This window comes from Erinaceus europaeus, chromosome 4 (assembly GCF_950295315.1).
Source record: "Erinaceus europaeus chromosome 4, mEriEur2.1, whole genome shotgun sequence".
Taxonomy (NCBI): Eukaryota; Metazoa; Chordata; class Mammalia; order Eulipotyphla; family Erinaceidae; genus Erinaceus; species Erinaceus europaeus.
Window position 1 is genome coordinate 40,651,429 of NC_080165.1, and position 24,679 is coordinate 40,676,107.

Sequence of the window (24,679 nt, forward strand, 5' to 3'; positions counted from 1 at the left end):
AAATAAGCCAGAAGGAAAAGGACAAACACTAATGGTCACTTACATGTGAGATAGAAAGAAACAAAATCAAGAAAAAACAAAGTCTGAGAACTTGTTGTGGAACTAAGGTAACATACTAAACAGGAAGAAGCTAGGAGAGAGGACCAAATGGGCTGTAGGGGAGGAATATTGGCACCTTGATGGTGGACATGATATGATAAACACAAACTGAAGAGAGATGAAAACATACACCCAAAACACATACAGTCTTATGTACATGTCCATTTTTTTAAATTTGTTTTTATTCAATTTATTTTTTTGCCTTCAAGGTTATTGCTGGGACTCAGTGCCTGAACTACAAATCCATTGCTCCTGGAGACCTTTTTTTTCTTTCACTTTTGTTGCCCTTGTTGTTGTTATTGTTGTTATTGCTATTGTTGTTGTTGGATAGGATAGAGAGAAATCTAGAGAGAGGAGAGGAAAACAGGGGGAGAGAAAGACACCTACAGACTTGTGAAGTGACCCCCTGTAGGTGGGGAACCAGGGGCTCGAACTGGGATCCTTATGCTGTTCCTTGCACTTTGTGCCGTATGCTCTTAACCCACTACGCTACCAGCCCCACTTCATTTTTTTAAGAAGCCAAAGCCTGGGTAGTGGCACACCTGGTTGAACACACATGTTATAATTCATAAGAACCTGGATTCAAGCACTCAGTCCCCACATGCAAGAAGAAAACTTCATAAGTGGTGAAGTAGTGTTGTACGTGTCTGTCTGTCTGTCTCTCTTCATCTTCCCCTTCCTCTCAATTTCTGACTGTGTCTATCCAGTAAATAAATAAAGATAATAAAGAAAAATGTGAAGAAGGAGCTAAACATTAAAAAATAATTCAGCATGATTTGGTTAAAGACACATAGGTTGAAATATCTAGCAGAGGAGGCTGGGTGGTAACCCCCAGGATAAGAGCTCATATCACCACGCTCAAGGACCCCACACATACACACTCCTCACTTACAGGACAGGAGGAAATGCTTCACAAGTGGTGAAGTATGTGTGCAGGTGTTTCTCTTTCATTTTTTAATATTTATTTTATTTATTCCCTTTTGTTGCCCTTGCTATTTTATTGTTGTAGTTACTGATGTCTTTGTTTTTTGTTTTTTGTTTTTATGAAGGAGAAAGACCAGAGTACTACTGTGTCATCTTATGTGATTCAGGGAATAGAACCCTGGACTTCATGCACCAAGACTGGCATGCTATTGTTGAGTCACCTTCTTGGCTCCAGGAAGAATTTTAATATTGGACATATATGAAAACACATTTAAGGTGTTATCCAAATATAAGAGTTGTACCCCTCTTCTCCTATGGTTTTGTCATGTTTCCTTTTTCTTAAGTTCTTTATTCCCTTTTGTTGCCCTTGTTGTTTTATTGTTGTAGTTATTATTGTTGTTGTTAATGATGTCATCATTGTTGGATAGGACAGAGATAAATGGAAAGAGGAGGGGAAGACAGAGAGGGGGAGAGAAAATAGACACCTGCAGACCTGCTTCACCGCTTGTTAAGTGACTGCCCTGTAGGTGGGGGAGATGGGGGCCCGAACCAGGATCATTGCCTTGGTCCTTGCTTGGCCCATGTGTGCTTAACCTGCTGAGCTACCATCTGACTCCCAGGTGTTTCTCTTTCTGTGCCCTTCTCTATCTTCTCCTCCCCCTTCAATTTCTTTATGTGCTATCCAAAAAATATATAGAAATAGAGAAGTCAGAGAAAGGAAAAAGAATAGGGGTCGTCTTCATAGATATGACTGGTAGAACCTGTGAACTTATGAGGTCAATGGAAGAATACAGAGTTACTGAAGACTGAAAAAAAGTAAAACAAGCATAAGGGTGGTGGTGCTCAGTCAGATTGATAGGGTTTACAGCTAATGGTATTGATATGCTTCTTCCATATTTTGGAGTTACTCTCTGCCCTAATCCAGCTTTCTAGTCCTCATCAACTCAGACACCATCATCCCAAACAATACTTCCAGCCCACCTGCATGTCGGCTATTGGGCTCAGGCAAAAATTACTAAAGACATGTGCCCTTGGATATACCTAAAATTCACTTCCTAGATTATACCAACATGAAGACCTCAAATCTCATCTGCTATATTGTGACCCTTGGTTTCCTGCTTACTTAACAATTTGTTTTGCTTTATATTTTAATGTTTTTCAGCCAACAAGTAGGAGATGCTACCATGTCACCAACCTGACTTCCCTGGCCAGACAACCTCATCAATGAGTTCTGGAACTCCAACTTCTCCAGACCCCCTACTCCACTAGGGAAAGATAGAAATAGGCTGGAGCTATGGATAGACTTGTTAATGTCCATGTCCAATGTAGAAGCAATTACAGAAGCCTGACTTCCCATCTTCTGTACCTCATAAAGGTTTTTAGTCTATACTCCCAGAGGGATAAGGTATAGGGGAGCTTCCAATGGAAGGGATGGGATGTGGAACTCTTGTGGTGGGAATTCTGTGGAATTGTAGCACTCTTATTTCACAATATTGTTGATTATTATTAAATTACTAATTAAAAAAAATGAACACACACATGCTCAAGCAGCTGGGTTCAAACCCTTGGCCCCACTTGTAGGGACAAAACCTTCATGATAGGTGTAGCAGTTCTGCAGGTGTCTTTCTGTGTCTCTTCCACTCTATCTCCTCTTCCACTTTCAACTTCTCTCTGTCTCTGTCTGACAAATAAGTAAAGATAATAGAAAAAAATTAAAAAGACTCAAAAATTTATTTAATTTCAACAATCAAATCATCACTGGTGACTATTATAAAGATTAAATAAAAAAACCAACATAATTATATTTATGTGCATACACAGCTATTTTTGTAAAATTGTTACTCTTTCATTATACTCAAATATGATGTCAATTATTATAGGTGTTTTCAATACATATCATCTCTGACTTTTGCTTACTATTTGGCTTATTTTCCCTCTAGTTTTCTTACTACATGATTTATGCTTTGGATCTAATTATTAAATACACTGAAGAGGGAAACAGCATTGTTTGTCATTGTATAAATGTCATAGTTTGTATTTACAAAAACATACATTGTGTTATTTATATTACAGCTATGGTATGGAACATAGTCTACTGGTATCACCGTTGTATGAGATCCCTCGTTTTCAAAATTTCAGTTGACTAATTTTTCATCTTCATTTTTAATAATTGCATAGTAGAGTTCTTCCCCCCCCTTTGCGTTTCTGGTGCCTCACACATGCACAATTTCACTGCTTCTGTCACCGTTTCATTCAGAGACAGAGGGAAAGAGAACACAGCACTCCCAGTGTCACTCAACATTTCCCCGTGTGGTTATTAAACAAATGATAACAGAAAAATGTATTGAACGATAATGTCTTATAGGCCGAAACTGAAGAAAAATTTTAATATACACAATGGACTATTATCTATTAAAAATAACAACATCATCTCTTTTGAGGAAATTATATTAAGTGAAGCCTGTCCAAAGGAGAAGGATGAATACCACATAATTTCACTTATAGGTGGAACTTATGAAACAAGGAGGGAAAGGAAAATCAAAGATATGATCTCAGATGATGAATTGTACAACTTCTCAATCATAATTCTTCCAATATATAGAAAAAATAGCAATGGGGAAGGTAGAGATGATAATTTATCAACACATGTAATATCCTATGAGTTATTATACTGTGAAACTATTTCTCTTCACAAAGATTTGCTAACTTGACCTCCAAGGCACCTGCAGGACCCTAGTCTACTATGAAAGCTTTCTGTTGGTGGTGACAGTGCTAACTATAAAGTGTTAAACTATCCCTAGAAGTAGTTGTGGTTCAGAGCCTCACTTCCTACTTGAGTCCCCAGTGACCTAGCTGAAAAGTGCACATGATGCAAATCCACTCCTCTTTAAACAAGGAACATTTTTAAGTTTAAAGTATCGTTTAGAAGAAAAGTGATCATTTGTTCCATGCAGTGTTTGCATGTAGCCAGATATTTGATGTTTTACCAACACTGAATCTAGACCCATCAGCCTGAGATCTGGCTTGTTCTTTTATTAGACATTAAGATTTGTCCAAAGGCACAGATGGTTTAGAACAAATTTGTGGCAAGAGATTTGCTCGATAAGATAATACAGAGAACACATAGAACTAACTATATCAGAATATATTAATGCTTTTTTAGTGCAAAACAAGAACAAAATAAAACAAAAAATACTGAAGGAATAGCAGCAGAAAGCTCCAGTGTCTTCACCATGACTTTTCTACTTAAAGAGCCAGAGCCAAAACACTATGAAGAAATTAAGAACTTAAACTCTGGAATACCTTGGGAAGTTTATGTTCTTTTAAGATCTACAGAAAAGAAAGCACTGAACACAGGTATTTCAGGGGAAAGTGTAAGTTTTAACATGCACATAGTTGATGTAAACAGTAAGATATATTTAATTCATTACATTTCACATATCCTGAGAATAGTGCCATTCAAGAAAGTACTTTGGTGACCAGTTCCTTCTCTGATGTACCCTCTGCATTTTTTGATACCTAGTACTAAAAACAGTACATTTCCTATTTGATTTTCTAGTTTGTTTTGTGAGCTAGTTACTTAGAATTTATAAAGCAGGACTAACTGCCTTTAATCATTGGTAAATATAGCCATATTGTAGATAATTAATTATTAACATAAAAATACCATCATGAGTAGTGCACTCTAGTAATTTTTTAGCTTCCTTTCTTTTTTTAAAAAAATATTTATTTATTTATTTATTATTGGATAGAGACAGAGTGAGAAACCGAGGGGAGGGAGAGATAGAGATGGAGAGAGACACAAGGACCCCTGCTTCACCACTTGTGAAGCTTTCCCCCTGTTGGTGGGGACCAGGGGCTTGAACCCGTGTCTTTGCATATGAGCGTTTAACCAGGTGCACCACTGCCTGACCCCTCAGCTTCCTTTCTTTTGCCCTTAATTGTTCCCCACTATACCTGACAGTAGACACCTTTTAAGTTATATGAAGTTTAACTAAATACAAGCATTAAAAATATTTTTGTACTATGAATAACAAGAAAGCACTGTTATTATAAAGTTTTTTTAAAAAGATAAATAAAAAAGGTTTAAAAATTCAAGTTTTATTCCTAGCTAGGATTGGAAGCCAATCTGATATTCTATAATGTTAAAAATTAGCTTCACTTAGAAAAAACGATAAAAATATTTCCAAGTGTCAGGCACTAAAATTATGGCAAAGACTTTTAACATCATTTGAGCTATTTAGTCACTTACTTGATTGATATTAGTCAATCATTAGTCTTCAGTTAATTCTAAAGCCTCAGTCCAAAAATAAAAACAAAAAATTTGAACTTCTATAAATAAAAGTAGACAAGGTCATTTTTAGTGAACTTAATTTTCGTTCTGAATTAGTCATGCTTGAAAATGTGGAATAATTTCTAAAGGTTACATATAAAATTAAGACAAAAATAGGTATTATGTATGTAGCAGAATAGATAGAACAAATATAACTTTTGCATTAAATAATGCATCTTTAATTATTTATATATTACTAAAAACAAACCCTTATAGGAAGTCTGTGAGCATAAAGGAGCAAGGAAGCACACAAGGAACGTTACCATGAAACACATGCCTTTTTGGAGGCAAATAAATCAACTTGTCTCTAGTGAATAAAGCAACTCACATTTTCTTTATTCCTAGCTATCTACAAAAGTTACAGCATCTTTAAATTTGAAGATTAAGTTGTCAGTTCTTGTGGTAGATTATCCTACCTTTAAATTTCAAAGGAGGGGAGGGAAATATAAAGCAATATTAATCTCTGCCACAAGACACTGATTTCTTAATGATTTAGACTTTCACTGTCCAAAAGGTATAAAACTGGGTACCTAAAGCAAGTGCATGAAATTCTGACCTAGTTTTAGAGTGATACGACTTATAAATAATATTACACTTTATGCTTTATGTGCATGATTCAATACCTAGTATTACTTAAGCTGAGAAGATTTTTCCAATAGCATTTCAGGGATGTTAGTCTTTGTTAAGATTTTTTTAGATCCCCATAAGAGCACTTGGGAAGATAATTGCTAAAGCAAAAACATTTCAGTAACAACTATAGAAAAAGTAAATGCCATAGAAAGAGTCTTTTTTTTTTTTATTACCTCACAGTCAATTTACTGTAAGAGACATATGGCAAAATTGAAAGTAAAGGTCACAAGCTGGTCTAGATGCATAGTTAAAAATTAGATGAAGTCATCAACAACTCAGTTCTTATTTATTATAAACATCACATTTAGGAAATTTCTAAAAGGATACTGCAACTTGTGAGACCATGAAGTTGGTTTTTGTCAGCTTAATCTTAGTGTGGTTGTGTGCAGACAAATAAAGTGATCAAAAATTTATAACAATTAATCCACCCCTACCTTTAAAAAGAGTGGAACTTTTTATACTATGTGTGTGTGTGCTCATTTTTGAAAATTATATTTTTCTAAAATAAACTCCTTAAAATCAAGAATGATTTTTTGGTACATCTTGGATGTGGGTACATAAAAATATTTGTTAAATGATTAATTTCTATGCTTTATATCCTTCCAACTCATCTTGAAGCAATAACTAAACTAATTACTTCTCTATATTCTTGACCTTTAATCTCTAAGCCTCTGTCTTTTAATTTGTAAACTAGGCATAAGGACATAAATTTATAAACATCTTAAGATATTTATAAATTTTAAGATGACATACATTTTATAATGTCACTTAATCATTTTATAGTGAACAAAACAGAATGTTGAAAAGCAAAAAACAAAAAAAATTTAAAAATCAAAGAACATAACAGAAAATCGTACTTTGTCAACTGCCTTTTGCTATATTTGCTGGTATTTAGTGTGAAATTTTGAAACATTGACTTCACCTATTAGCAGTAAGTGACAGAAGAATATACTTTGATAATACATGAAACATAATGCTATATTTAATATATTGCAGAGATCTTTATAGGAAGGACTTCAATTCTTTTAAAGGTTCTCTAGCCCAAACTAACCTCCACACTTAACTTTCATCATTTCTCTCATTTCCTTTTGGTCCAATTAATCAAAATCTTTCATAGAAAGTTCATTTATGGTCAGCATGCCTTCCTGAATATGAATAAGAAATAAAATACCATTTGATGTTTGAAATTATGGGGGTAATCTCGATGACGGATATAGATGACTGGCAAGAAGAGAATGTCTGCTTAAATATATTAATGAAGATGTCAAAGGTTTATAAAGCCAACGTCAGAGAATAAGAAAGTTGTAAGACTACCATATCTTCTCTAGTGAAGTGTGCCTCTTGAAATTATTACTGCTATGGACAACAAGGGTTCACTACTGAAAGGTATGTGCAAAAACTCACTGGGTTGTTGACTTTATCAATGTTCTTGTGGGGATATTAGTTTTGAATTTTGGCTAATATTTTCTTAGCAAGATTTTTCAGGTTTACAGTATTTAGAAGATATAGCTAGTCACTTCTTCCAGAATCATTTGGTTAATATCTGGTGATGTTTCTGAATTGTCCTAATTGGGAAAAGGGCTGCTTCATCCATTTAATGGGTTGAAGTACAAGACACTGCTATACATACTACAAAGCACAGGCTAGTCCTTAGAACAAGGAATTGCCCTATGAAAGTGCCAATAATGCTATGGTTAAGATACTATGGGCTGAAATGAGACCCAAAGTGTCTGAAGCAACAATTTATTACAACTTCAAAAGAAAAATATTAGCATTTTATCTTCACCACGTGTCTTTTGCAGTTGAATCAAAATTAGTCTGATGAAACTTTCAGCTCTGAAGCCAAAATAAAGATAATGATAGGACAGTATTTGTCAATCGAATATAAACCTACTGATATTTCAAATGAAAGAAATCCAAGTTAGTAAGAATTATTTATCTTCCTTGATTGAGATTTGTAAGATAAAGAAATTATTATAACCATAAGTTATTTTTATAAAACAAAGAATAAAAATCTTTATCTTCTTGTCTCATTTTAGATTATGATAATCTTTCAAATGATAAATGTAGAGACAAATAAACTCAACTAAAGAATATCTATACAGTTATTAACCAATTTTCTAGAACCAATTTCCTATCTACAAAATATAGTTTATTTATAACCATTTACAAAATATCCATTTATTCACATTATATAACTATAATGAATTTAAAATACATATTGTATGGACATGTCTTTGAAAAAAGTCAGTCTTTTATATGAAACATCTCACAGAATTAACATTAATATATTTTATTCTGATGCTGAACAAAGTTTATAATCTATGCTACACAATATTTTGTTAATTTTAGGTATTTTCATTTAGGCATTTTTCTATACATAAATCTTTAATACCTGCATATTTTTACATTTACTGAAGTTGCCACAGAAACTCAGTTTTCAAATAAACATATTTTTACATGTAAGATATCTTCTTGTAGTAAGATCATTGAAATTCAAAGTGATTTTAACTGTTGTTCCTTTCATTTTGAAAGAAGTACTGATAAATTAGCATCGTTATCTGTACATCTGCTAAAACAATAAATTGATGACTCTGATCATCATCAAGATTTTAAAAATGGGTTGTCCAGAAAAAGTGGATAAAATCAACTCTATAATGGAATTGTTATACAATGAAAGGCAAAATATTGCTCTTAGTAGTCATGATAACTTATGAAAATGGAAACTCACTATGCTTGACCATGAGAGCTTTGGTTCTATGTACACAGATTAAGATCCCAGTGAAGAATGTGATGCAACATGAAGAAGTGAAAAAAAAAACTTTATTGGCAACCAATTCTCTTTTCCTGCAATCACAAGTCTTGATGAACACTTTACTTCTGTGAGCCTTCTGTTTCATCAATATAATTTGATGATAATAATGAAGGCTGAGATTTACTATATAGTTACTGTGAAACACAATTTTACTTTTAATGTCAAAACTTTAGACAAAATTAGGAAGTGTATGGAATTAAAGTGGGTTTTCAGATCTAAGCTACAACATTATTTTTGTACTAGAATCAACTTCATGCTCAATACTATCAGTCAATCCTATGTCTGCTCTTACCAGACATAAAGATAAAGCAAACAGATTAATATTCCATTTCAATAGCTAAGTTGAAAGTATTAGTCAACATAGAGTTAAAAAAATTGCAAATTCCTAGAAAGTCTGGCTGTTGAAAAGCTGCAGAAATTCCCAAGACGTGAAATTATCTTAAGAAATGACCTAAATACCCTGACTTAATTAATTTAAACTCCAAATGTTTGCAAAGTACAGAAACATTTCTGAGAGCAATACAAAAATGAAGGGAGTAATCTACTTCTCCTAATATAGATCTGTGCAAATATAATTATATATCTAAATTTACACAGTGGATGGTGTTGATTCTTTCCCCACCCTTGCTATTACAATACCAAATCATGCTTAGGGCAATAACAAGAGCTAAGACTTTCCACCACAGGATTACTTTTGATAACCTTAGTTGAAGACCTCCTCTCAGAGTGATTCATATTTTTATTTAAACAGGATCCCACCTACTTCTGCTGCTACTAGTGTCAAACCTACTCCTGTGCAAGAGTGCGGCCTCCCTGCCCATCTGTCCCAATGGGGCTGTCAACTGCCATGTGTCCCTCCGAGAACTGTTTGACCGTGCAGTCATCCTGTCTCACTACATCCATAACCTCTCCTCAGAAATGTTTAGTGAATTTGTAAGTTCCTGTGAATGGCTGGGCTTTTTCTCACTTTAAACTTCTAATAACATACATAACTTACTAGTAGCAAGATGGCATCAACTAGTAAAATATAGAGCAAGGAGAAAGGGAATTTCATGAGAACTCAAAGTTTAATGGAGTATAATTTTTAAAATTATGTTCCATTTACTGTGTGTGTGTGTGTGTGTGTGTGTGTGTGTGTGTCCAGAGATTACATTTATTCATATAGAAAGAGAGAGAGAGTTCAGATTTAGGCTGCATACATGACAAGGTATAATCCCTACCCAATTTCTCTGGCTCTAATTCATTTTTTTAATTATCAAAAATAATTAAATAAATATATTAGTTATCTTGGCCTTGGATCTCTATATGAAAGCATGGAAAATATAATATATTTTCTTATAAGTCAGGAGGCTGGGGATCCAAGATTATGAAGTCAGGTTCTATAGTTAAGTTCTGGTGAGCGTTTAATTCCTACTTTGGCTTGTCTTTTATCTATATTTTCATATGTGGTGGTGGTGAGAATAGAGAAATTACTCAGGTTGGTATTTTGTTTGTTTGTGTTTGGTTTTATTTGTTTATTTTTATAGTTTTTTTATGAAATGGAAAATATTGACAAGGCCATAGGATAATAGGGGTAAAATTCTACACAATTTCAACCACCAAAACTCTGTACCCCATCCCCTCCCTTGAAAGCTTTCCTATTCTTTACCCCTCTGTCACTATGGACCCAGGATCATTATGGGGTGCCAAAAGTGGACAGATAACCCCACTAATCTGTCCTGGAGCCCCACTTGCCCAGAACCCCGCCCCACTAGGGAAAGGGAGAGATAGGCTGGGAGTATGGATCGACCTGCCAAGCCCACGTTGAGCAGGGAAGCAACTGCAGAAGCCAGACTTTCCACCTTCTGCATCCCATAATGATCCTGGGTCCATACTCCCAGAGGGATAAAGAAAAAGAAAGCTATCAGGGCAGAGGATGAGATATGGAGTTCTTATGGTGGAAATTGTGTGGAGTTGTACCCCTCTTATCCTATGGTTTTGTCAATGTTTCCTTTTTATACATTAAAAAAAACAGTTAAGGTATAAAGCAGAACAAATTGATAAGAATATTGCAGATCAAGATTTGGGGGTCGGGAGTAGGGTGGTAGTGCAGCGGGTTAAGTCCACTTGGCGCAAAGCACAAGGACCAGCATAAGGATCCTGGATCAAGCTCCCAGGTCCCCACCTGCAGGGGAGTCACTTCACAAGTGGTGAAGCAGGTCTGCAGGTGTCTATTTTTCTCTCGCCCTCTGTCTTCCCCTCCTCTCTCCATTTCTCTGTGTTCTATCCAACAATGACATCAATAATAACAATAATAACTACAACAATAAAACAACTAGGGTAACAAAAGGGAATAAATAAATATAAAAATATTTGGGGGTCTCCATTGTGGAAAAAGCTAGTAGGTATATTTTAGGTATATTCCAAGTGGTCCATGGCTTTACTAGTTTTTGCCTGAGTCTGACAGCATATGCAGGTGGACTGAAGCTATTATCTGGGAAGATGGTTTCATAGTTGGAAAAAGGACTGGAAAGCTGGATCAGGGAAGAGAGTAGCCCCCAAATATAGGAAAAGTGTATAAATTTTGTTAATTGTAAACCTCATCTATTTGATCTGGGCCCATATTCATCATAGGAGCCTATGTAACCACTGCATCCCTGTAGGTCTGAGCTCACATTCTATGGTCACGATTAGGAACGCTGCAGGCTGCACTATTTCAGGACCTATCTTCTTTGAGTGGTAAAGTATATTGTCCAACCTCCCTTCAGAGAATGGAACATTCTCTACCATTGTTGATCCATACTGAGGGCAAAGTCCTATAGCAGTCTACAAACAGGTCTATTATGTTGTTCCTGATGGAGATGACCATTGCCAGTGTAAAAAGTGATCTATTTGAGGTCTAGGCCCATCATGTCTGTGTGGGAATTCTAAGACTCCCTGACTAAGACCCCAGATGATGACCAAAGAGTCATCATTAAAGTATGCCAGTCTCTTGACCTTATCCAGTTTTGTAATACTTACTTTGGCTGACTAGGTTAGATTTGGAGTGATTGAGGGAAGTGAAATAGGAAGTAGGTGAAGAGGGTGTCTAGGCCTAAGTAGAATTTGCTTAGGTACTTTAAGGTGTCTTTTTTAGGTCTTTCTACTTGCTTGCTGCCTTTACTGACTCACTGCTAACTATTGTGCACTATTGCTTTAAGGTATATATTTTTTCCCTAACTTATGAATACATGTGTAGATAAGCCCTATCTCCTAAGTCCTGTTCTGTATCTAGGTTCTGAGGCTTTGTTAGGAAGTGCACCACCCAAGATGGAATTAAGGAGTCCTATGAGCTAGGAAAGGTCTTAGCAGAGTAATGAAGCTGAAGGGTTGACATTCCATGCCTGACATTTGTGGACACATCTGAAGTGAAAAATGCTGATGTGGTACTGATTGCATTGAATAGATTGGGATCAGTATATTCAGTTATCAATTGCTATGAATTGAGGGAAGCATGCAGAAAGTGATTCCCACCCAGAGGTTTCCAGGACTGGGAGAAATAATATGTTTTGTAGAAAATGGGGAAGGTTCCTGCTGTTTTAGGGTTTAAGAAGGCAATAGATAGTTATTGCTATAACCAAATTACTTGACAACTGGGTTAACTTTGAAAATTCCATTGCTAGTTATGTCTTGTTTGTTTTTTTATCAGATCACTATTCAGCTTTGACTTATGGTGATACAGGATTGAACCTAGGACTTTGAAGCCTCTAGTAAGGGAGACTCTTTGCATAGCCATTATGCTACCTCCCCTACTCTTTGGAATCTCTTCTCATAAATACTATAATCCTGCTGGATTAAGAGTCCTCCCTCTCATCTCATTTAACTGCGTCTTGATAAACAGCTATTCTATCTTCAGTTATAGGACATTGGAGGCTAGGACTTTGAGCATTTGAATTAGAGGAAACATACTGTCTATAAAACACCTACTAGATGGAGCCTAGTAAAAGAAAGCATGGAAGGTGTATGGGTCCTTGGAATTATGTACTTAGTATGATGTTGATATCCAATAAATGAGGATGGAAGTTCAATTGAATTGCGTGGTTGGTACAAACATTTTTAAAAATTCAATGCATGTCAGGAAAACAAATTCTGAAATCCAAAAAAAAAAAACACTACGGGTTTTTGTTTTTGTGTTTCAATATATAGATTTAGAACTATAGTTGTAGCATTGGTTTAGAAATGGAAACAATTATTATCTTTCTAAATAAAATACTTTAAAATCAAGTAGACATAGAAGACCATCACGAAATCAAACTTTTACAATGAAAAATGTAGCTCAATGTTTAATGTAATAATGACATAATCACATGGTTATATTCACTCACTACCTTTTTCTTCTTCCATTTGATTGATCTTCTGTCTAACAAATTTTTCTAGTAATCTCTTTAAAGGTTAACTTTTCCCTGTATTAGCTATTTTTCTAAATTCTTAGTCCACTGCTTAACATTTCCTAAAATTAAATACACTGTTTTTCTGATTTTTTTATTGTGACACAACCAATTGTATTCTGCTTCTATAGTGAACAGGTTTGTGAATTCAGACATTAGTCAAATAACAGTTTTAACTTTATAAGGCCTATCAAGAGAACATACTGGCTCAGACTCAGTGTAAATAAGGATTAGCTAGCCTAATAAAGATAAGCGTACATCATAACTTTTTGTTCAAGAACTAAATAAATGCATTTAGTTAGACATGCAATTCATATTTTTTGGGTTTTTTCAGTGTTTGCTTTCCAAGTAATAAATCACAGGAAGGGTAAAGAATGGAAGATGTTGGACTTTTTTTAAAATTAGATGAAAATAAGACTTTATGGAGATAATGAAAAGTAGAGTAAGTGCTGAATTTCTAATTTTTTAGTTTCAATTTTTATGTAGTCTTAAATTTTAAACACTACATCTGTCAGATGTGTTAATATTCTATTGATGAGTTCATTGAATTGAACCCAACTTATTGAATTTGTTTGATCATTTCTAGGATCAAAGGTATGCCCAGGGCAGAGGGTTCATTTCCAAGGCCATAAACAGCTGCCATACTTCTTCACTCTCTACTCCTGAGGACAAGGAACAAGCACAAAAGATTCCTGTAAGTTATATATCCACTTTATGTTTTTTTTAACCAAAATAACTGACCATTACACTAGTAATACCAGACTGAAGATTGCTAGAGGCATTGCAATAGGTAATGGTAACTGCATATGCACAGAAGGAAGACATTCCAACTGAATGATTGAAGACAAATTACATTAACAAAGTGACAAATAGCATAAAGAATCAAATGTTTCCTATGATGATAGCCATAAAATAAATAGAAGATCTACTATTCATCCACACAGACAAATTCTTTAAGCAAGGCCTATACCAGGGATTATGTAGCACTATAGTGGATGAAAGCATGAGCAAAACTGCACTTCCGTGTATAGCATGCAACTTGTGCAAAATTCGTGTATTTATATATAGGAAATGTACATACAGTTTTGTCACAAGTGGCAGCATTTAGCCTTACTGACCACTACCCTTTATGAATCTTCTCTTCAAGGCTTGAGTACTCTCCTTCTGATTCTATCATACTGCAAAGTCATTCTTTACTGACTGCTGTACCACCTCTAAATTAATTATGCATCTCTGTCACATGAAATATTATATTTTGCTCCTCATAACTACCAACTGTTGCCTCTATTCTGGTGGAAACAAGTTCTACATATCAAGTCCCAATCATTTATCTCAGCTCCAAATTTTATCATTAAAATCCTTCCCTTCTGATTTTCTTCCATTGTAAATGACCAAGCATAATTGAAAATAAATAATCTCCACATTTATATCTTCAACAAATACATTATGTTCTCTTTTTATAGCTTGGTAAATGGTACCAGAATTCCTTCTGTCTGTTAAGCTCATTAATAAAAATCATGGTGATGATCCTGATAATAATACTGAAATGAAGGAAGTAGGCCAAGGGGGGAGGTGGGTTAAATTTTATAGAGAGCTACTATATTGCCAGACACTTTACAGAGTACTTTTTGTGCATTACTATACCTAATTATCACAATAATTCCAAAAGCACAAAGCATTACTATTATCTACCAAGATAAGAAAAGGCTTGAAGGAGTTATAAACTTTGCAACAACCACACAGGGTAGTAAGTAGCTAGTTTGGGCATTGTCAGTCCAAAACCCTCCTTATTAATGCTATGCTATAAAATCCCTAACAAACCTGTACAGCCATTCACCCCAAGTCCCATGCCCTTTTATAGTTTCATATCCTTAGCCTAGCGCATATTTCCATTGCAATGTTTATTCAGTTATTCTTGAGCCTTTGTTTCTTGTATCACTGATGTGGTTCACATACATCAAAAAAGGAAACATTTTCAGCCTTAAATGATCAACCCCTGGGATATTCATCCTTAGTCCTGCTAATAATCAACCGGGTACAGAAGATGGCAAAGCATTTCACAGGAATTTCATTGTTAATCATTTCTAAAAACATTGTACCTGCACAGGTCAGTGGAATAGACTGATCTGATAGCAGTCTGAAGGTGGGACCTGGGATAGAATAAAGAACGCTATGAGTGCTTTATCTTCTTCATTGCTTCATTGCACTGATAATGAAAAAGGAAAAATACACACCAGAAAGGGATACATTAATGAACATCACTCATAAGTATGAATCTTCGGGTGAAAACAAGGTGGACCTGTTGTCGTTAGTTCCTGAGTCAGGCACTATATACACATCCTGAGTCCCAATAAAATTCTTGGGTTCCGCCTAAGCAAAGCATTCAGATTTAAAAAGCTGATGGTGGGATTTCAGAAAGAAAATAAATTCATTTGTTTTATAAATCATAGCTCCACTACAAATAGATAACTTTTGTAATATTAACACATTATAAACCAATAAATTAAATCTTTAAAATTATCTATATTTGTTTATTAGAGACAGCCAGAAATCGAGAGAGGAGGGAGTGATAGAGAGTGAGAGAAACATAAAGACACCTACAACACAGCTTCACTTCTCCCAAAGCTTTTTCCATGAAGATGGGGATCAGGGGCTTGAACCTGGATCCTTACACATTGTAAAATGTGTGCTCAACCACTACCTGGCCCCTAACCCAATAATTTAAATTTCATATTTTTACCACCTACAAAAATGTTCCATATGCATAGAAAAGAGGTATTTTATGGCAGAAAAAGGCATACAATTAAGTGCATTGCATTATACTTATTTTATTATAGTATACTTATTTAATGTGATTTTTATGTAATGTTACTTAGCCCAAAGAACTTCTGACCAAGGTATACAGTGTTATGCGCTCCTGGGATGAACCTCTATACCATTTAGTTGCTGAAGTACGTGGAATGCATGAAGCTCCGGATGCCATCCTCTCAAGAGCCATAGAAATTGAGGAGCAAAACAAACGACTTCTAGAAGGCATGGAGAAGATAGCTGGCCAGGTAAGCAGTTTCCTGGCACTTGTTCATTGTCCTACTTCATAAAAGAGGTGACTTACATGTTGAGAATTTGGTTTTAAAATAACTCACAAAAATTAGGCATTCTATATTCTAGAATGTTGTCACATAAGAGTCTAGTAATTTACAGTAGAGTTATGGTTTTTCTTTGGCTTTTTGTTATCACTGGGACTTTACCACTCTGGGATGACTTTTTCAAATCAAAAGTACAGAGAAATAGACACAGAGAAGCAGAGAGAGTGAGAGGGAAAGTTACCACAGCAGCAAAACTTCCCTTAGTGTGGTGGGGAGCTCAAAACTCTATCATGGGTATGATAAAGTAGGTGAAAAATCCAAGCAAGCTGTTTTGCCTGCATTACAGCAATATGCTGTATTGTATGTAAATCTCAGAATTCTGGTGTAATGCTAGTCAGGTACAGTCTTCCCCATTACTTCCTAGTATGAGGCTTTTAAGAACATAAATAAAATGTTGACAAATATATTTTCATTCATCCAGGTGATAGCTTATCTAGTAGAACACACACAGGTGCAAGGACCTGGGTTTGAGCTCCTAATTACCACTAAGTAATGATACATAAAAGGGAAGTTACAGAAGTAATGAAGCAATGGAGCAATGCCATGGTGTCTCTCCTTTTCCTTTTGCTTTTAATCTCTCTCTGTCCCTGTATTTAACCTGTACCTGAAAAAAATAAAATAAAATGAAAGAGAAGAATCTGCTAGGAACTATAAAATAATGAAGGCACAAAACCCCAACAGCAAAATATATTTTTCCAAGGGGAATAAAAATCTTTAAGACAAATGTTTTCTTTAATTCATCCTAAGGTAACTTTTATTGAACTCTGCTCAGCTCATGTTTCTCCTCTTTCTTCTCCACACTTACAGAAGAGAGTGAAGAGAGAGAGAGAGAGAGAGAGAGAGAGAGAGAGAGAGAATCTCAACCTGGATGGTGCTTCTCTTACCTCTCAACCCACTAAAACATACATGCCAGAGAAGTAAAGAGATTGACAATATGATGCCATGTCATCAATACTCACCCACAAGCACTAGATATAAGTGGGCCACAAAAGAAGAGGTCTTTTCTGGGATATTTGATGTGTGTGTGTGTGTGTGTGTGTGTGTGTGTGTGTGTGTGTGTGTGTGTGTCCCTACAGAAAGTTGACTCACCCTGTTTTGTTTTAGTTAGAGCTCCAAATTTAAAACTGCTATCATACATGTGATCTCCCCAAATAATTTGTAACATTTAGGTAGAGTTAATATTTGCAACATACATCTCCATTTCAGTGGAGTAATTTTAACATAAGTAAGGAGCATATCAACAGCTTTCTGAAGTTCTCAGAAATATTGTATTTAAAGAAAAAGGCACCATCATAGCCACAGTAGTGCAATTTTATATTTCTTTTAATATATATATAATACATGTCATTATGTGTTATTTCATAGGAAAACACTATCTCTGATACAAATACAAAACATACTTTAACCTTTCTTCATTGTTATGGGCCTACTTTCTGAGGCTACCAATTTATTATAGTAAAACTTTATTTTTTGCTTTTTTTGGCAAGTATTTACCTTTGATCATGACATTGTCCTTTGTATAGTAATATTAGTCTTAGAGCTCAATACTCAAAACATAAATGTAAAATAAGGCAATAAATACACTTCTATTTTCCAATAAAAATCACCCATTTAAAAATCCACAGGGGGGTAGTAAGTTGAGCACATCATATTCTACAGTTATCCCACATTTGTACTAAATAGCTCTCCATATTAGTTGCCAACTGGATATATGAATCTCTCAGATTTCTTGGGATTTCTGAGAATTATTAGAAAGCAATAAAAAGACAAAGAATGCTGGTTTTCTTCCTGAATGTTGCTCAGTGCCCTTATGACATCAGTCAACTCTCCACCATACCAACCATTTGTCACCACAAAAGATTGCAGTCAATGTCCCCACATTTCATAGGATCTTTTCCTAGCAACCCAGAAATCTCCAACAAAAGAAGCTATACCTTGTATAAATTTGGAATATATTTCTTGGGTAAATTATGAGTTTCCTGATTATTTCAGTAGATCATCTTAGTCACAATTATAGCAATTTGAAGATTAAAATCATACAATGGTCAGCACCATTCTCATCATTTCTAAGTCTTGGCTCATCCACTATATGGAGGCTAGAATTCATTCAAAGGAGGAAAAGATCAGTGAAATTATGATGACCTATCAGAAGAAATGAAGTATAAAATATACACCAGAGACAAGATTGAGGAATTGAATTTAGTCCTCATTTGAAGTTGCCCCTTGCTATTTATTTTTTTTTACTTTCACACTTCTAAAAATAAACTTTTATCTATATGTTTTTATTATTGGATAGAGACAGAGATAGATAATTCAAGAGGGAAGGAAAAGACACAAAGAGAAAGAAACAGAGAGATACCTACAGTACTGCTTCACCACAAGTGAAGATTTCCCCTGCTCATGGGGACCAGAGACTTGAATTCGGGTCCTTGGATTCTATAATGTGAATGTTTAACCAGGTGTGCTACCACCTAGCCCTGCTCACACTTATTCTTATGTTTAAATGACAACTTTTTGGTTCTCCATCTGTTACATACTTCTGCACAAGTATTCTTCACCTATAATGATGTACATGTAAGAATAGGTTTCTGAAGCACTGTCAATAATCTATGTTTCCATACAGAGTTTGAAAATCATGTCTCTTCCCCAAATATTAATTTTCTCATTTTTATTTGTGGTTTAGTAATGACTCATATGATCACACACCACCAAATTTCTCTGTTTATGATTTGAAGGAACGAAGGTACGCAAATATTAATAATCTGTCATTATCTTTTTGGTGACTAGATTCATCCTGGAATCAAAGAAAATGAAGTCTATTCTGTCTGGACAGGACTCCCATCCCTGCAGAAAACTGATGAAGAAGCTCGTCTTTTTGCTTTCTATAACCTGCTCCACTGCCTACGCAGGGATTCTCATAAGATTGACAATTTTCTCAAACTCCTGAAGTGCCGAATCATCTACGATAGCAACTGCTAAGCCTACATCTATCCCATCTATTTCTGCAATGGTTCTTAATGATCCATTCCATACTAAGCTTCTTTCAGTCTTATGGCTTTTTAATGTATGTTTGGATGTAATGTGTCTCATCTTAAAAAATAAAAACTGACTCCTTGGAGATATAAAAATCTAAAAAAGCAATTTGTCAAAATTTCTTATCTTCGCTGAATAGAAAATCAGGAGAAAATCCATCACTGTCATTAAAAAGTCCCTATTAAAGTCTATCACAAACAGTAGATGCTAGCTTTACAAGTAAGACAACTAAACATTTGAGAATCACAGTAAATAATAGTGGTTCAGATTATTAGAATAAAATACTTAAGTATTAATCAGACTGGTCATGCTATCAAGAGACTGAATTCTCATGATTTCTTATGAATTCCGATCATATGCTGTATCAGCTAACTTCTACCACCCCATAACAGACAGCATAAGTGCTGTGAAACTTGGCATGAGATTCACACAACTCTAAAACATGTTCAAATACTGTGTAGTCCATTGAAATTGACATTACAAAATATAAAAGCCAAGGAGCTTAGAAGCAACAGAAATTTATTTGTTTTTAATATTTTATTTATTTACTTATTTATGTATTGGATAGAAACAGAAATAAATTGAGAGAGAACAGGGAGATGAAGAAGGAGAAAGCAAGTCACTTATAGCACTACTTCACTGCTCATGAATACCATCTCCCTGTAGGTAGGAATTGGGGGCTTGAACCTGTACCCTCATGCTAAGTAATAGGGCACACAACCAAGTGTGCCACCAATTGTCCCCAGAAATAATAGAACTTTATTTCTAATAGCTCTTGTGACTATATGTCCTAGCTCAAGTCTGTGATTCTATTGGATGAAAGACATAATCTAAACAGGAGGGTTCTGTTCTCAGAATCTATTCACCACCACTTTAAGGGTTTCTAGGGGGTATTATGATTTCAACATATGAATTTGAGGAGTACTCAAGCATTCAATCCATGGCAGATACAAACATAGAATGTCTAGTTTTTTTCCCCAGTGGCTCTTTAAAATCAGAGAGGCAGACTGGGAGTATGGATTGACCAGTCAACGCCCATGCTCAGCGGGGAAGCAATTACAGAAGCCAGACCTTCCACCTTCTGCAGCCCACAACGACCCTGGGTCCATGCTCCCAGAGGGATAGAGAATGGGAAAGCTATCAGGGGAGGGGGTGGGATATGAAGATTGGGTGGTGGGAATTGTGTGGAGTTGTACCCCTCCTACCTTATGGTTTTGTTAATTAATCCTTTCTTAAATAAAAATTTTAAAAAAAAAGAAAAAGAAAGAAAGAAAGAAAGAAAGAAAGAATAAAAAAGATATAAAAAGATCCTCCCCTACAACTTCCAGAAGGGATGAAGACCTACTAAAATATTGATTTTAACTCAAGCTTATAATCTCGAGCACTGTCTAATAGTAAGTGTATATTGTTTAAATCATAGGCTTGTGGTAGTTTGTTATAAGCAGCAACAATAGACAATGCATTCAGTTTTTCCTAATTCTCAACCCTTTCATAAATAAAACAAATGATTAAAACTAAGAAATGAAAAATAAATCATGTTTCACTGAAGTAACACTTTGGAACTATTTTAATACCTTCTAGTCCTTCTAGCAAGTTTTATCAAGTCAGATTTCAACTCTATATCATATGTAACATGTTTAATATGTATTCTCCCTTATTGTGGTTAAAAGGACCATAATTTAAGTGCTCAATTTCAAGGTATCTTCCCTCCCCTTTACTTCCTCTATCTCCATCTCCATGAGTAAAGGCTGAGCAGACATAGAATGTTGCTGGTATATGTGAAGCCTTCTCCTGACCAATGATACTAACGTTGAATTTTCTCTGTGGCAAATAGCTTCATCATTGGTTCTTCTTGTGATTTCTCAGAATATTTACAGCACACCTCATTATATAATTGGAGTTTTGTTTGTTTAACCAGAAAAATTCTTTGGCTATATTCTCTATCCACCTCACATTTCTGTTCTCTGCAATATTTTCATAGCATTTGTTAATATACCTTCACTTGTCAAGCACCGTAGTGGAGTAAATTGGCTCAATGTCAGTTCTCCACCAGCAGATCCACAGGATACTCATGAACTATAACTCTCCCAACAACTGAGCAGCAATAATATCGAATCATTTCTGTCCCCTTCTGGGACTCCTGACAATTCTCTTTCTATACAGATAGAAACAGAATAGTCAGAACATTGTATTCATACACAGACATGAATACAAGAAATAAAATGTCATTGCCATTTATTTTAGAACAAATTAATATTTATCTCTATCAATAATAATGCTAGAGAGTCTTCGTTACAAACATGTTCTGTAAGTCACAGAATGATGACAGCCTTTAAAATTATCTTTTATTTATTGGTACTGAACAGAGGTGCCTGGATTATGCAAGGTTAGTTTGTGCAATTGCCTCTAAACAGCCTATATAAGCTCTCCTTAGAAGGCAGTGATGGAGGCAAGGGTAGATAGCATAAAGGTTATACAAACAGACTCCTATACCTGAAGCTCTGAAGTCCCAGGTTCAATCCCCCACACCACCATAAGCCAGAACTGTGCAATGCTCTGGGAAAACAAGAAAAAGAAGAAGGATGAGGAAGAGGAGGAGGAGGAGGAGGAGGAAGAGGAGGAGGAGGAAGAGGAGTAGGAGGAGGAGGAAGAGGAGGAGGAGGAGAAAGGAGGCAGTGATGGGGTAAAGCAGTAACACATCTAGCTAAGCCTACGCATTACCATGCATAAGGACACAAGTTCAAGCCCTTGGTCCCCACCTGTATTGGGAGAGTTTTACGAACTGTGAAACAATAAAAATTGTGGATGTGGTCCTTCTTCAGATCAACATTGAAGGCAATTTTCTTCTCCCATGAAAATAAATTTTTTATGTTTAAAAAAAAGCACTATCTAGCAAACTCGAACTATTCCTTCATCTCCAGGGTATCTCCAGGGTTATTATTTTTTTTGTTGTTTTTTATTTTTATTTTTTATTTTTTATTTTTTTTATTAAAGAAAGGATTAATTAACAAAACCATAGGGTAGGAGGGGTACAACTCCACAGAATTCCCGCCACCCAATCTCCATAACCCACCCCCTCCCCTGATAGCTTTCCCATTCTCTATCTCTCTGGGAGCATGGACCCAGGGTCATTGAGGGTTGCAGAAGGTAGAAGGTCTGGCTTCTGTAATTGCTTCCTCGCTGAACATGGGCGTTGACTGGTCGGTCCATACTCCCAGTCTGCCTCTCTCTTTCCCTAGTAGGATGGGTCTCTGGGGAAGCTGAGCTCCAGGACACATTGGTGGTGTCTTCAATCCAGGGAAGTCTGGCCGGCATCCTGATGACACCTGGAACCTGGTGACTGAAAAGAGAGTTAACATACAAAGCCAAACAAATTGTTGAGCAATCATGGACCCAAAGCTTGGAAAAGTGGAGAGGAAGTATTAGGGAGGTACTCACTGCAAACTCTAGTATACTTCTGCTTTCTTACTTTGGTGCCATACTCCAAACTCAGTCAATTTCTGCTTTGCGTTTCTACTTCTTCTTTTTTTTTTTTTTTACATGCATAACATTCCCCAGATTCCCATTTAGCAATACAACCCCCACTATTTCATTCATCATTTTTCATGGACCTGTATTCTCCCTACCCACCCACCCACCCCAGAGTCTTTTACTTTGGTGTAATACTCCAATTCCATTTCAGGTTCGACTTGTGTTTTCTTTTCTAATCTTGTTTTTCAACTTCGGCCTGAGAGTGAGATCATCCCATATTCATCCTTCTTTTTCTGATCATCCAAAAAGATCTGTGTACACATATGTTCTTGGCAGCACAATTTGTAATAGCCAAAACCTGGAAACAACCCAGGTGTCCAACAACAGATGAGTGGCTGAGCAAGTTGTGGTATATATACACAATGGAATACTACTCAGCTGTAAAAAATGGTGACTTCACCGTTTTCAGCCGATCTTGGATGGACCTTGAAAAAATCATGTTGAGTGAAATAAGTCAGAAACAGAAGGATGAATATGGGATGATCTCCAGGGTTATTTTTGTCTGCATCCTGCTCCTGCCTCTAGCAGTGATGCCCAAACCTTTCAGAATACAACAGAATTTTCTCTCTTAAATCAATCTGTCAATTTCTCCTTTTGGTCTTACATGCATGCAAAATGTCAACTTTCTCATATTTCAGCATTCTTCTTTTAAAAGTCATAAAAATGTAGGGAAAATATCTGTACACGCTCTCCTTCCAAGCAATTTATTGATGAAAACATGTAATTCTATTATGCTATGCTATGAATTTAGCTTCCTTCCAAATTCTAGAAATTTCCAGCTGAGAGGATGATATTTATCAAGGGTGAGATTTAGCAGTAAAGGGACAATACAATTGTATGAAACATAAGTTCACCACTATCACACATGCATCTTCATGTATTCTTCTCTCTTTATACCAAGCACAAATTTAAGACTTCAGACAAACAACCAAGGTGATGTTATTAAAAGGCCTCTCCCTGCATGACCGTGACATATAAACCGAATACTGGAGTTTTCAGACATGATTGTGCAGAGCCATGGGTGTTCTGTAGAGTCAGCAAGGGGTAACTGGAAAGAGGATGTATGGGAGAAATATAATAATCGCTTCCCTTCCAATTGGAGTAAGCCTATTTTTTTCCTTTTTTATAGATTCCCATGTGTGATAACATTTAAAGAAATACCCCTGCCACAGCAAATATAGTAGCAAATAGAAACACAAAAGAACCAAATAAGCAAACAAGAAGATTTTTGAAAGTCATTGATGCTGTAGGTTGATAAATCATGCATAGTATGTACTAGAAAACTAAAAGAGAAGTGAAGAGCATCTCTATCTTCTATAAGTTTGCACTCAAGCTATGGAGAAAGGATTGTACAAAGATGCAAATTATAATATTATATGGTAGAGGGAAAAGCATTATAGCAGGTGATAACTAAACAGATTGCAGTGGTGAATTAATGACTGTTGGAAACAAAGAAGCTTGTGAAAGTAATGCAATGCAGTTGTTATAATTCTAAGATGGAATTTTGAGGTCTTAATGGGCTTAACAGGCAAATATTACAAGACACTTCAGGCGTCAGGTGCTGGTGCACCTGTTAAAGCACACCCATTACAGTATTCAAGGACCTAGGCTCATGCTTTTTGTCCTCATCTGCAAAAGAGAAGCTTCATATGTGGTGAAGTGAGACTGCAGGTGTCTCTCTGTTTCTCTCACTATCTATCTCCCTCACCTCAGTTCCTCTTGCCTATCTAATAAATAAATTAATTTTAAAAAGAAAATGTAA

The 24,679-nt window shown here is 35.6% G+C and overlaps 1 protein-coding gene across 1 annotated transcript; it reads left to right on the forward strand.

Annotated features, from left to right (window-relative positions):
• Window positions 1-7,344: 7,344 nt before the first annotated feature.
• Window positions 7,345-19,409, forward strand: PRL (prolactin). The gene is made up of 5 exons (XM_007525151.2): window positions 7,345-7,372; window positions 9,553-9,734; window positions 13,794-13,901; window positions 16,084-16,263; window positions 19,141-19,409. Exons 1-5 carry the CDS (start codon window positions 7,345-7,347, stop codon window positions 19,330-19,332), a joined length of 690 nt encoding a protein of 229 aa, XP_007525213.1. The 3' UTR covers window positions 19,333-19,409.
• Window positions 19,410-24,679: the final 5,270 nt, after the last annotated feature.

Coding starts and splice junctions, on each gene's coding strand:
- PRL (XM_007525151.2), top strand. CDS start 7,345: ATGGACAACAAGGGTTCACTACTGAAAG. Junction 9,735..13,793: donor CAGAAATGTTTAGTGAATTT/GTAAGTTCCTGT, acceptor GATCATTTCTAG/GATCAAAGGTATGCCCAGGG. Junction 16,264..19,140: donor TGGAGAAGATAGCTGGCCAG/GTAAGCAGTTTC, acceptor TTTGGTGACTAG/ATTCATCCTGGAATCAAAGA.